A 13,900-nucleotide genomic window follows, 5' to 3' on the forward strand; every position below is an offset into this window, starting at 1 on the left:
ACATATGGTTCAGACAATTGTACATGATGCAATCAGAATCTCTATAATGCAGAATCGAGCCTGTACCAACAACAATCCCACCTAGGCCCTATCCCCGTAACCCCACATATTTTACCCTCCCAGTCCCCCTGACATGAAGGGACAATTGAGTATGGCCAATCCACCGAACCCACACATCTTTGGAGTGTGGGAGGAAACTTGAACACCTGGAGGAAACCCATGCAGACACTGGGAGAATGTGCAAACTCCGCACAGACAGTTACCCACGGCTGGGATTGAACTTGGGTCCTTGGTGCTGTGAGGCAGTCGTGCTAACCACTGTGCCATGAAAGAATGTAATGCTGAGCAAATGCAGTTTGATACCAACCTAAGAATGTGATTTGCTTTAAAGTCAGTTTTAATTAGTTTAGTAATACAAAATCTGACCTGCCGCAAGATAAATTGTGCAGTGCAAACTGTATTGTGATTTATACACTCCCATCTTAAAGAATTATAACCAACATTGTGCATTTCAATATTGGGGTATAAGGCATTTTTTTGCTCCAGAAGGATATTGTATGTCTGCTGATTATAGCTTAATTATTTTGGGGAGAAAATGTCAATTGTGATAATTATTGTGACAAACTAAATGAAACCGGGCCAGGGAAGGGCTCACTTAATTTTAATAACAGACTTGTGGTTCGCAAAATATTTATTTAAAGGTGATCTTTACTTTACAGCATAGTTTAAATTTCAATGTTTTACGTGATGGTTGAGGATGGGAATTTTAAATGTACTTTTCCATAGTTTCATTACTGATTTTGGGAATTTAAACAATGGTACAACACTCTAATATATTTAATAAGGAATTGTCAGCAGAAACACTGGTATCTTATGACACTTGAGGCAATCTTTGCTCTCTTGACACAAATGCCTTTTCTTCAACTACATGTTTCTGTGTCGGCAAGGTCTCTGCTACACTCACTAATAAGAAGTTTAACAACACCAGGTTAAAGTCCAACAGGTTTATTTGGTAGCAAAAGCCACACAAGCTTTCGGAGCTCCAAGCCCCTTCAGGTGAGTGGGAATTCTGTTCACAAACAGGGCTTATAAAGACACAAACTCAATTTACATGAATAATGGTTGGAATGCGAATACTTACAGCTAATCAAGTCTTTAAGAAACAAAACAACGTGAGTGGAGAGAACATCAAGACAGGCTGAAAAGATGTGTATTGTCTCCAGACAAGACAGCCAGTGAAACTCTGCAGGTCCAGGCAACTGTGGGGGTTACAAATAGTGTGACATGAACCCAATATCCCGGTTGAGGCTGTGTGTGCGGAACTTGGCTATCAGTTTCTGCTCAGCGACTGCGCCGTCATGTGTCGCGAAGGGCGCCTTGGAGAACGCTTACCCGAATATCAGAGGCCGAATGCCCGTGACCGCTGATATTTCGGCCTCTGATATTCGGGTAAGCGTTCTCCAAGGCGGCCTTCGCGACACACGCCGGCGCAGAGTCGCTGAGCAGAAACTGATAGCCAAGTTCCGCACACACGAGGACGGCCTCAACCGGGATATTGGGTTCATGTCACACTATTTGTAACTCCCACAGTTGCGTGGACCTGCAGAGTTTCACTGGCTGTCTTGTCTGGAGACAATACACATCTTTTCAGCCTGTCTTGATGCTCTCTCCACTCACGTTGTTTTGTTTCTTAAAGACTTGATTAGCCGTAAGTATTCGCATTCCAACCATTATTCATGTAAATTGAGTTTGTGTCTTTATATGCCCTGTTTGTGAACAGAATTCCCACTCACCTGAAGAAGGGGCTTGGAGCTCCGAAGGCTTGTGTGGCTTTTGCTACCAAATAAACCTGTTGGACTTTAAAACCTGGTGTTGTTAAACTTCTTACTGTGTTTACCCCAGTCCAACGCCGGCATCTCCACATCAGCACTCACTAATCCCAGTGGTGCAACCCATGGCCTCACAACCCTCCTATAAAAGAAAAACTCCTGCCATATGACCCAAGTCTTTCATTTAACCTTGTATCTCTGTATCCAGGTTCCACACCCCTCGACCAATAAATAAAGTCTGTTTCTGCTTACCTGTACCAATGCATTTAAAAAAAAACTCAATCAAATTACTTAGTTGTCTTGCCTGTTTCCATTACAATGTTCCTTGTTTTGGTTCAGCTGCTTTAGGCTACCTTGCTAATTCTAGCATTGCTTTCATTTTAAGATCTCTCTTCCGCTGTCTGAAATAACATAGCTATTTTTATTCACTCAATGCATTCGTGCTTGCAGAGGAAATCAAAGGTAAGGTATTAAAAGAAACTTGGCGCAAGTTATTTTCATTGCATTGCTTTCCGCCCACCGCCTGAAGGGGATAAAATGTTTTTTTTTGCGGGGAGAAATTATTCTCGCTTCATGTTTTTATGTAAAAGCTGCAATTACTTCATAAACCTGATTGTTTATTCAAAAGCTGACTAATTAACTGTGACCCAGCAGGAGCCTTGTTTGTGATAATTGAAGATACAAATGATCTAGATGAAGTGCTGGGATCCCAATTTAGGATCCAGTTCTTGGAAATTCTCTTGACCAATATACCCTTTAAAACTTAGTTATTGTGTATGATCATTTTATTTTGCCCAGTGGATGGTCCCTTTAAATTTATGGTGTTGCCACATAATGTGTCGTATTTATCACCGAGTGAGACCTGTGCGGTACCTTCCAGACTGCTGCCAGGCTTGGGTACTCGTACAGCTTCATGAGACCATTGCCGCTCTAATGAAAATAATCCTGGGTTCTCCATTCGCCCCTGTCCCATAACCTTAATTTATACGATATTCCCTCCTCAATCTCTCCATTCTGTCCATGACTCTCTTCTGAACATCGAGTGTTTAAAATAGGAGTTTGTATCAGAAAATACTTCCCCTGTTCTTATTAAAACTGTTGCCATTTAGCATACATGTTCCCCCACTATTGTTTTTTCTATCATTCTCTCTATTGAAATGCACTTGACACCAGTTTGTCCAAAGAACTAACCAATGTCACTCGAATATGCTTGCAGTCCATTTTACATTAAATCCTTCTCTTTATTTCATCTGCACATTTTAGCATTGTAAACTACGTGTCCACAGCTAGATTCCTATTTATGTGAGGGGGAAAAACATTAAGAGCAGGCACAAGATACAAGACCCATTTTGCTTGTTTATGCTATTTGCTAAATTCTTGGATTAACTCTATTTTCTCACACCATCCCTAATCCTTTGAGTCCCATAGTACCCACAAATCTATCAATCCCATTCCAGAATATACCCTCGAGGGTAAAGAATTCCAAAGTTTCACAACGCTAACGCTGCCCGCCTGAGGTTCATCAGATCCCACCCAAGGCCAATGGAGAATGCCGTTCTGTGAGCCTCGTCCACCCCGGAATCGGGGTGGGCGTGCCGGTAAAATTCCGGCCGTTGTCTCATTTCAGTCTTGTATGGCCAAGTCTTTATTCTGAGGTTCTGACCCTAGATCTATGCTTAGTTCTGAGCAATGCCTCTCAATATACTATCCCTCGAGCTCTCTAAAAATAACATTCAAAGGGATCACCCCTCTCACTTTTATCCAAAGGGACACTTTTATCCAATGTTTGCATGTTCAAAAACGTATATGGTGAAGTTAGAGGGTTGGGAATAATTAACCTAGGATGTATGGTCCCAAGACGACAATTCATATGTTTTTACTCTTGATCTCTTGCCCTGGCCCAGGGCACCTGTTCATGGCCCTCTCCCACCCCCAGCCCACTTGCTGGGGTCTTCCTGACCAGACCAGATGAAACTGACCCACTTACTACTTTGGGGGGGGGGGCTGCCTGTATTCCTAGCATTGGCCACTGTGCAGCTCAGAGACTGGCCTCCTCTCAGTTAAGAATGAAACCACTATCCGAACCAACAGCTATAAAATCAGGTCGGCACGTCCTGTCCATGCAGAGGCAAGCTCCACCCCCCCCCCCCCCCCCCCCCAACCACCCACCACCCCCCACCCCGCCCTTGCCAAAACCCCTCAATGCTTTTCAGCCAGGGTGTTGGATCACCACCTCTACATAAAGATGTGTGTGAATTGAATGGAGTTTCTTCCTAAAGCCACTGTGTTTAGATCAATTGCTCAACAAGTCTTTTTTTACTGCAGGATAGTGGCCGATTACCTTAAAATTGTGCAAGCTGACTCTGATCTGTGCTGCTTTGACCTACCCTGTATCTTGGTGCTCTTAATTTAGAATTTCCATCTATAAAAGCAAACATTTATGGGGATTCCAAATTCAATCAACAGCTAAGACCAGCTTGCAATTTGATTGGTTATCTCTAAAATGGGGTGTTCATAGAATCCCACCCACCTGACGAAGGGACAGCCTGTTCCAAAAGCGAGTGGCTTTTGCTACCAAATAAACCGGTTGGACTTTAACCTGGTGTTGTTAGACTTCTTACTGTGTTTACCCCAGTCCAACACCGGCATCTCCACATCCAGTTTATAGACTGGACAGGGCCTGGGAGGGATTGCGATTGGCGCAGACTCGATGGGCCAAATGGCCTCTTTCGGCACTGTAGGGATTCTATGATATGTTTGTCTCGTTATTTGCTGTTAAAGCTTTGTTTCAAAGTAGCTTTGAGCCTTGTATGCAAAGCTCATTCATAGCGTATCCAGTAAAAGAAACGGAAAGCCCCCTTACCTCCTTTCCAAGGCACTTTTCACACACAACTGGGCTATTGTAACAGCTGAACTTCTCTACTGTCTCACATCATTGTGTGCGGGCCAAATGTACTTCAGCTGTGAGTCAGCAATTCACTTGATCCAAACTAATTAGTACTCGAGGTGCAATCTCTTCTGTAATGGATGATTTGAGCAAACTAAATATCTCCCTTCCCCCGAAACATGATTCAGACTCCATGTGACCCTTCCCAGTTCAATCTATTATTAAACACTAATTCCAAACAATGATTTTCTTTTTAGAAACCCGGGACTTCTGCAGTAGACTTTTTCCTGCCAATTGCTCTGACTTGACTTCAGATTTCTTCTCCTATTCCATTTCACTCCTTCCTGTTTTTCGACTACATTTACTTATCTCGCTCATTTCTAACGCCCTTTCAGACTTCAGTGATTAGTCCTTTGTGTATCATTCAGCACCTTTTAACCTCTTTGCAATTTAAGGCAACAGATACTGCAGAAATTAACAGTTGCTACTTAATAGAAGTTTTTGATGGAAGGGTCACAGCTTTCCACCTGTTGGGAGTGCATAAGCGGGTGAGCACTGCAGAAAATCCAGGATTTGATGGATTCCGGAATGATGTTGGAAATATGTAGACTTTCATAGCAAACATAAAGGCAGGAGGAGGCCATTCAGCCCTTTGAGTCTGCTCTGCCATTCATTATGATCATGGCTGATCATCTAAATCAGTAATCTGTTCCTGCTTTCTTGCCCCCATATCCTTTGATTCCTTTACCCCAAGAGCTACATCTAACTCCTTCTTGAAAATATGCAATGTTTTGGCCTCAACTGCTTCCTGTGGTAGAGAATTTCACAGGCTCACCACTCTCTGGGTGAAGAATGCCTCCATATTTCAGTTCTAAATGGTCTACCCCGTATCCTCAGACTGTGACCCCTGGTTCTGGACTTCCCCGCCATCAGGATCATCCTTCTTGCATCTACCCTGTCTTAGTGATATTTTATAGGTTTCTGAGAACTCTGCCCCCCCATCATTATTCTGAACTCCACAAATATAATCTTAACCAACTTGATCTCTCCTCCTGCCATCCCAAGAATAAGTCAGGTAAAATGTCTTGCTCTCCCTTTATAGCAAGAACATCCTTTCTCGGATAAGGAGACCAAAACTGCTCCTGTATTCCAGTCCTTGTGCTGTGAAGGCCAACATACCATTTGCCACCTTCATTGCCTTTTTTAATTCATTTATGGGACATGGGCATCACTGGCCTGCATTTATTGCCCATCCCTCTTTGCTCAAGGGTCAAGAGTCAACCACATTGCTGTGGCTCTGGAGTCCCATGTAGGCCAGACCAGATAAGGAAGGCAGATTTCCTTCCCTAAAGGACATTAGTGAACCAGATGGGTTTTTCCGACAATCGGCAATGGTTTCATGGTCATCAGTAGATTCTTAATTCCAGTTTTTTAAAATTGAATTCAAATGCCACCCTCTGCCGTGATGGGATTTAAACCTGGGCCCCCAGAACATTAGCTGAGCTTCTGGATTAATTGTCTTGTGATAATACCACTAGGACATCGCCGTCACTGCCTGCTGCATCTGCATGCTTGCTTTCAGCGACTGGTGTACAAGGACACCCATTTTTCATTGCACATTTTTCCCCCTCCATCTACAGCCATTCAGATAATCTGCCATCCTGTTTTTTGTTACCAAAGTGGATAATCTCACATTTATTCATGTCACAGGGCATCTGCTATGCATTTGCCCACTCGCACAACTTGTCCAAATCGCACTGAAGCATCTCTACATCCTCTTCACAGCTCACCCTCCCACCTAGCTTTGTTGCCTGCAAATTTGGAAATATTACATTTGGTTCCCTTATCTAAGTTATTAGTATATATTGTTGTAAGGGGAATTTGCCAGGGTTTCCCTCTTGGGGTGGGGGGTGCGGGTCTTGTATTCAGCTGATCTCAGCAAACAGACTTGCTAAAGACAGTGTGCAGTTAAAGACATTCTTTATTTAACCAGTACGTATTGGGAGACAGTCAGCGGATTCCAACTTCTCCCTGACCTTACATCACACGAGCACAGCAGATATACATTTCTGAAGGATTGATCCTCCCACCCAATTGCCATCCAAGCTGGGAGGGTCCAATTACATTAATACACTTTATTTACTTTGGCCAATAGCATTCTACCTTCTAGCAGAATTAGGAATTCATTGGTCGACCGAGCCCAGAGATTCCTCCCTTCCTCACCCCCGTTGCCTCATAATCTTGCCTACGTAAATCCAGTAGGTTCAAGGGTCGCTCCTAACAACTGCAGTCCTGGGAACCAGAAGGGAGTCATCTTTCTTATCTGTTTTCTGTCCCCTTAGCAGTGGAAGCTGAATATGTCTATTCATTGCAGCCTAAAGCTGAAGCTTTCCATTCATTTCAAAAGCCTTGGTAGTTTGTAGTTGCCTAGCCTGCCCCTGATAATGGGGCATATGCTCTGTGCTTCATTGTTCCAAAAGAATGCGGCCTGTCTAATTGAACTCCTCTTCCCTTATGCCAAAAGGGTAAATTGCCTGCACACTGTGATCCTTATTTTTCAATTAATCTACTTTGTTTTACAGAAAGCAAGGGTTTCTGTATCCCCTGCTACAATTATAAATAGCTGGGGTCCGAGTACTGGTCACTGCATGCCACGTGGAAAAAGACCAGTTTATTTCTACTCCCTGCTGTTGTCTGCCAACCAGTTTTCTATCCATCTCAATAGACTACCTTAATCCCATTTTGAACATTAATCTCTGATGTGGGACCTTGTTGAAAGCTTTCTGAAAGTCCAAATGAACCCCCCCCCCCCCAAATCCTCAAATGATTCCAATAGATTTGTCAAGCATAATTTCCGTTCTGTAAATCCATGCTGACTCTGCCCAATGCTACCACTGTTTTCCAAGTGCTCTGCTATTGGATCTTTTATTCTGGATTCTAGTATTATCCCTATTCATGTCAGGCTGACTGGTTTGTAATTCCATTTTCTCTCTCTTTAAATAGTGGGATTGCATTAACTACCCTTCAACCTGCAGAAATTGTTCATGTCTATAGAATCTTGGAAGATGACCACCAATGCATCCACTATTTCTAGGGCTACTTCGTTAAGTACTCTGGGATGTAGATTATCAATTCCCCCCACCCAACAACATTTCCCTACTAATACTGATTTATTTCAGTTCCTCCCTCTCACTAAACTCTGTGTTCTCCAACATTTCTAGTATGTTATTTCTGTCCTCCTTTGAGGGCGGAACCAACAAGTGTGTATGTGGGCAGCCACTTGTTCCCCATTATAAATTCCCCTTTTTCTGACTAAGGGACCCACGTTTGTCTTCAATCTTTTTCTCTTCACGTAACTGAAGAAGCTTTTACAGTCAGTTTTATGTGCCCCCCCAAGCCTACTCTTTTATTTCCCCCCTCTTAATCAATCCTCTTGTCCTTGATTTCTGAATTTCAAACTGCTCCCAATCCTCAGGTCTGTTTTTTTTCTGGCCAATTTGTATGTCTCTTCCTTGGATCTAAAATTATCTCAAACTTTCCTTAAGCCATAGTTTGGCCACCTTTCCCATTTTATTTTTGCGCCAGACAGGAATGAACAATTATTGCAGTTCATCCATGTGCTCTTTAAATGTTTGCCATTGCCTATCCACCACCACTCACTCCTCTTGCGTAACATTCCCCAATCCATCATAGTCAACCCAATCCATCATCGCCTGCATGCAATTTGAATTTGGTTGAAACAGATTATCTGAATTATTCAAACCTGTGTTTATCAGCATGCAAAATCATTTACTTGCTCAAGGTGAATCCAACATTGGCATACTGGCCTAAGTGACAAAAAGGCATTGTCTAATCCATTCATGCTGCTGTAGCTTGTCACCAACTTGTTTGTGCTTTGTTTCAAATAACATCTACATCTGTTAACCAGTCCTTGAAGTAGACCCATTGTTAAACAAATGTTTCTGGGGATTGTTTCCTTGCACTAGTTCCACCAGTAAAGGCTAACACGCGATTCATGCAATGGGTCAGTCACTGAGTCTGGGACAGAGCCAAAACATCAGCCAGGGTTCCTGTCCCAGTTCACCATCTGGTGACTGAGTGGATCAGAGTGGCGGCACTGCTGTGTCTCAGCACCAGGGACCCGTGTTCAATTCCTGGCTCGGGTAACTGTGTGGAGTTTGCACGTTGTCCACGTGTCTCGTGGGTTTCCTGTGTGCTCTGGTTTCCTCCCGCAGGCCAAAGCGCTGTGGGTTAGGTGGATTGACCATGCTAAATTGCCCTTTAATGTTAGAAGGATTAACACAAGGATAACTAGGTAAACACAAGGAGTTATGGGGATAGAGCCTGGATGGGTTGTGGTCAGTGCAGACTTGATGGGCCGAATGGCCGCCTCCTGCATTGTAGGATTCTATGAATCAGCTGTTGGGCCTTAAAATATGAATGGCCTCGTAGGCCTCAATGTGGATTTTGAGCACCGTGACATGATTCAAGGGTGCAGAGCATGTCAGAAACCAGGTAGGAGCTGGTTGGACAGTGAACAAAGATGGGGGAAGAATGGAAGAGTCAATCTAGCCCTACTCATTCTGTTTCCTCCCCTGTTTCATGTGTTGGCTGGTTCTCTTAGTTATTCCCTCTGGGACTGGTCAAAGTTTGACTTAGCAGAGGAATTAAGTTATTAATTTGCTGTACACATCTCTGCTACTTTCATCAGGGAAAGATTTACATTTCTTGGTCTTTGCCATGCAATTTTCAACTTGGACAATGAGGTCTAAACTTTTGGTACAGTAATGTTGACAGTAATACATTTAAATTGAGTTGATATTGGCATGGAGTTTGGAGAATTTAGACCTAAATTTATTTATCTTTGGTAGTGAACTTAAAGCCAAGGATCCAATTTATGAACTGTTAGTTTGAGCCTGCTGAGGAGTATCATACTGGAGGCCTGAAGATTCTGGGTGAAGACCTGGAAAAAATGAATAGCTTGCAAGTAACTGGGGTCAGTGGTGAGTTAGCGTGGAAGTTTGGAAATGGAAACTAAAGCAATGGATCAGCTCTGGTTAGAGGAAGTGCAGTGGAGGGTTATCACAAAGTCAAAAGACAATCCACACGACATTTGAGACCAGTCTTGTTGTGTAGTGCAGCGGCACCATCGTGCGGAGGAGGAGGACAGTGATTGAATACTAATGAGCTGAGAAGGGACAAAATTGGGAAGCAGCACGCGAGGGGTGTTGGTGAAGATTGTGGGATCATGAAAGAAAGCCAAGAAGTGATTGATATGATACTCAGAAGTTTACAGCATGGAAACAGGCCCTTTGGCCCAACTTGTCCATGCCACCCTTTAACCACTAATCTAGTCCCAATTGCCCGTGTTGGGCTCATATCCCTCTATACCCATCTTACCCATGTAACTGTTAAAATGCATTTTAAAAGACAAAATCGCACCCGACTCTACCTCTTGCACCTTGTTCCAGGCACTCCCCACTCTCTGTGTGAAAAACATACCCCTCTGGGCACTTTTGTATCTCTCCCCTCTCACCTTAAACCTATGCTCTCTAGTTTTAGACTCCCCTACCTTTGGGAAAAGAAATTGACTATCTATGCTTCTCATTATTTTATAGACCTCTATAAGGTCACTCCTAAACCTCCTACACTCCAGGGAAAGAAAATCCCAGTCTGTCCAGCCTCTCCTTATAACTCAAACCATCAAGTCCCGGTAGCATCCGAGTAAATCTTTTCTGCACTCTTTCTAGTTTAATAATGTCCTTTTTTGAGGCAGAGAGGGGAAATATGGTGGGAAGAGTAATAGGAGATGGGACAGCCAGGAAGAAGAAGAGGAAGGTCTAAGACCAAATGGTGATATGTGATGGCAAGAAAATTAAATGCAACAGAACTGGAAGGGAATGGGCGTCTGACTGGAGGAGGGGTGATCAACCAGCATTGTGGCGACTCCCAAGTAAAATGGGGGGAAGGAAAAAGAAGGGAAGCAAGCTGAGAGCCAGAGTTGTTTTCTGAAACGACTCCAACTGCGAGCTGTTCATGATTTCGGAATTGGTTTGACTGCAGCTTTGTAAGCCCCATGCTTGGTGTCTAGTCTGCAGCTAATTTGGCCAATCGAGTGCCGGACAAGAAGCTCCCAACTTAAATCCCCACTAAAATGTGTAGTAGCTCAGAGGCAAAGAGCCAGCATCAGAGTTTGAAAGAACTGAACAGTTCAGTGTGAGCTGCCAGCTCGAGCTGCTATGGTTACATCATTTTTATGGACTAACGAGAAGAAAATGTCAAGCTAGATTCTTCAGAAGAGGGCTTTAAAAACCTGAGGGACTGTTCCATTCTGGAATTTGAAAGGGTGAGAGTCCACCGAACTGGGTGGGAGATTGGCAAAGCTGGGTTTTAGCAAAAGAAAGTGAAAGTTTATATTTTGTTTGGACTTTGTTTGTGTGAGGTGTAGGATTTTCCTGCTTTCAGTTTGCCTAGATAGCATTTTCTGATTTAAGTACACAGTAATAGCATTTTAAGTGCAGTCGTGGCCTTCATACTTGACCTTTGTCGTGTTAATAATTTCAGGTTACCATTAACTTGTTAATCTTGAGTAAACCTTGGAAAATCCAAAATTCAATCACAAAGATAGTCCTAGGTATTGAGGATGATGTACCCGTGTAAGAAAACGTATCATCTACAAAATACACGCTTTCTCCAGACGGCTTGAGTTGGCGTTGAATTGCTGTGTTAAGTGGAATCCTTTTTTGCTCGTTTTTACTTTGCCGGTTATTTGGAAATGACATCTGTAAAATGTCCATCAAAGCTTAGTGCTTTTGTGATAGCTCAGCTTAATCAGCTGGAAACATGTCTACTGTTGTGTTTTTCTTCTGGCATTTCCACTTGCTGGAGTGCTAGAGCATGAATGTTGATGAACTTGCTGAAAGTAAATGAGTGTGCCTACTTGACTGGGAGAGTCCTGCCTTTCCTCCCCTTTTTGGTATCGCTTGCCATTTGCGTTAAAAACATTTGAGCCGGGGAGGGAAAGGAACCCGAACAAACTTTTTCATTGACTGTAAATGTTTTTTTCTCTACCCCACTCCCCCCACATAATTGTGGTGACTGAGGCCGACTGCTGTCTTGTTACAGAGAACCGCGATGCCGTTCTGAGTTTGAAGAGGATACAGAAAGAGGAGCTACAAACGTTACAAGTAAGCTACAATTCTGAAATGATTTCTATTGAGTTACTAATGCATGGGAAGCAATGGTACTGTATGGGTGGGTTTAAAAAATGGATTAAGTATGAAGAATCAGAATTGAGGGGAGTCATGCTTTAAGTACCTTTATGGACTGGAGCAGTGAAAATTATGACAAAAGATATCAGATATCCCCAACCTTAAATGTTTTATCGTGTTCGTCTGCTACTAGTAAATAATTTCTCATTTTCACTCTTAAAAATTTTTATTTTTTTGACTCTGTCAAACCACAGACCGAGCGTTCCGAAATTGCTTCATATTTTCCAAAACTTTGTTTAAAAACTTTTTTTTTTGTGACCGTGTGAAGAAAGCTCAAATTGGAGATTTAATTTCTCTGCCCTCGCCCCTTTCCTGTTTCAGGGGAAGTAAAATCTCAGCAATAACAGACTGGGGGAGGAGCACAACTTGGGTCGCAAATTAAACTTCCTGCACCAGTGAGTCACACAGGCAACATGGATCCTTTTTCTTAAGCTTTGAAGTGTAATAATTAACCAGCTGTAAGGAGAGTTAAACCTGTAATTGTTGCAAAGCCAATGGGCCGACAGTGGAATCGTTTTGCTTAATGGACATGTATTCATAAATACAGCAAGAAGGCTTTGCTTTTTTTTCTCATGTACGACACCTGGCATCGGAAAATGAACAATAATGCAAAAAGAAACATGTTCATTTATATATCCCCTGTCAAAGCCTCTAGATGTTCCAACATGCTTTAAAACCACGGGGGCGATTTTGAGCCCGTGCTCTCTCCCTCTACGGTAAGGGTGGCACGTGCTCAAAATCCGGAGAGCGCGATTTGTGCGGGCGAGTTTGAGTTCCGATCTTGGCCCCTTTATTGGTGGAGTGGCGTGAAACACATCGCGGGACCAGAGAAAGCTCAGCTCATTTTAATTCATTAGCGAGCACAGGCACCGGCGTGGTGTCACACTGGCACCATTTACAACAGGTCCACAGAACATGGTGCCTTCACCTCTGAGGGGGATTTCAGAGATGACCACTCAGGCAGCCAGCATCCTCCACGGTGCACCACTGCTCGGGGCACCAGAGAGGATTGGGGGGGCGCACATAAGTTAATTCTGAGTGGGGTGTCCCAGAATCACCATTCTGGGCAGAGGAGTCGCTTGCAGGCCTTGCCTTCCCTTCATGTCAGGGTGCCCCTTGCTTTAAAGGGATTGTGAAGGCTGGTATGCAGGCAGCGCTTCCTTGTCCTCCTTCCTAGGTTCCTGTCCATATCACAGCTGAATGAGTGCCCTTCCTTGGTGGGGGCTGGCAAAGGTGGAGCACTGCCATTCTCGCACTCCACAGGGATCGGGTGCCGGGTGAGCTCGATGGTTTTCCCCCAGCTTGGTGGCATGAACAGACAGGGTGGAGGCTCTTGTGGGTGAACAAGGTGAAACTTAGTGCCAAGACAAAATGGTGACTTGCCTACACTAGTGCCTATATTCACCCTTGCCCACTAAGTGCCTACAGTTTCTTGATCTGCCTGAAACTCCCACGAAATCGAAGTGTATCCCCAGTATCCACAAATGAGGTTGAGGCGGCCTGCTGACTTCCATGCCCATTTGCCTGAGATAGCCTTGACCGGCATCCCCTGGGGGGCCGGGACCTTGAGGGTCCAGGCCTGCTTTCGGGCAGCATAGATGTTTGACTGCTTCCCTGCTCTATGGCAGGAGCTGGAGGTGTGTTGTTCAGAGGGGGTGTCAGATGGGTTGGAGTTGCCCATGGTCCCCTGGCTGGAGGGCCCTGGGCTGTACTCTTGCCCATCCTCTTCCCTTGGAGGAGCACAGAGGCCCCCAGAAACTCCATGGGATGGAGGGGCAGCTAGAGTGAGGTCCAGAATTCCTGGCACCCTCTGGCGCTGACTGTCATGGCTTCCTACCAGTGCCTGCACCGTGCAGTCGAATCCCTGCGCCATGATGTGGACATCTCTTGCCATGGAGTGCAGGTCCTGCAGC

General features: G+C 44.1%; 1 protein-coding gene across 1 annotated transcript in view; it reads left to right on the forward strand.

Moving 5' to 3' along the window:
* The window catches only part of fmn2b (formin 2b), a 415,410-nt gene that overhangs the window by 78,366 nt on the left and 323,144 nt on the right, over nucleotides 1-13,900 (forward strand). Inside the window, exon 7 of the mRNA XM_078230648.1 lies at nucleotides 11,842-11,903. Within this exon, the coding sequence (XP_078086774.1) occupies nucleotides 11,842-11,903 (62 nt within the window). The remainder of the gene's footprint in view (nucleotides 1-11,841; nucleotides 11,904-13,900) is intronic.

The sequence above is a fragment of the Mustelus asterias genome, chromosome 15 (genome assembly GCF_964213995.1).
Source record: "Mustelus asterias chromosome 15, sMusAst1.hap1.1, whole genome shotgun sequence".
Classification (NCBI taxonomy): Eukaryota; Metazoa; Chordata; class Chondrichthyes; order Carcharhiniformes; family Triakidae; genus Mustelus; species Mustelus asterias.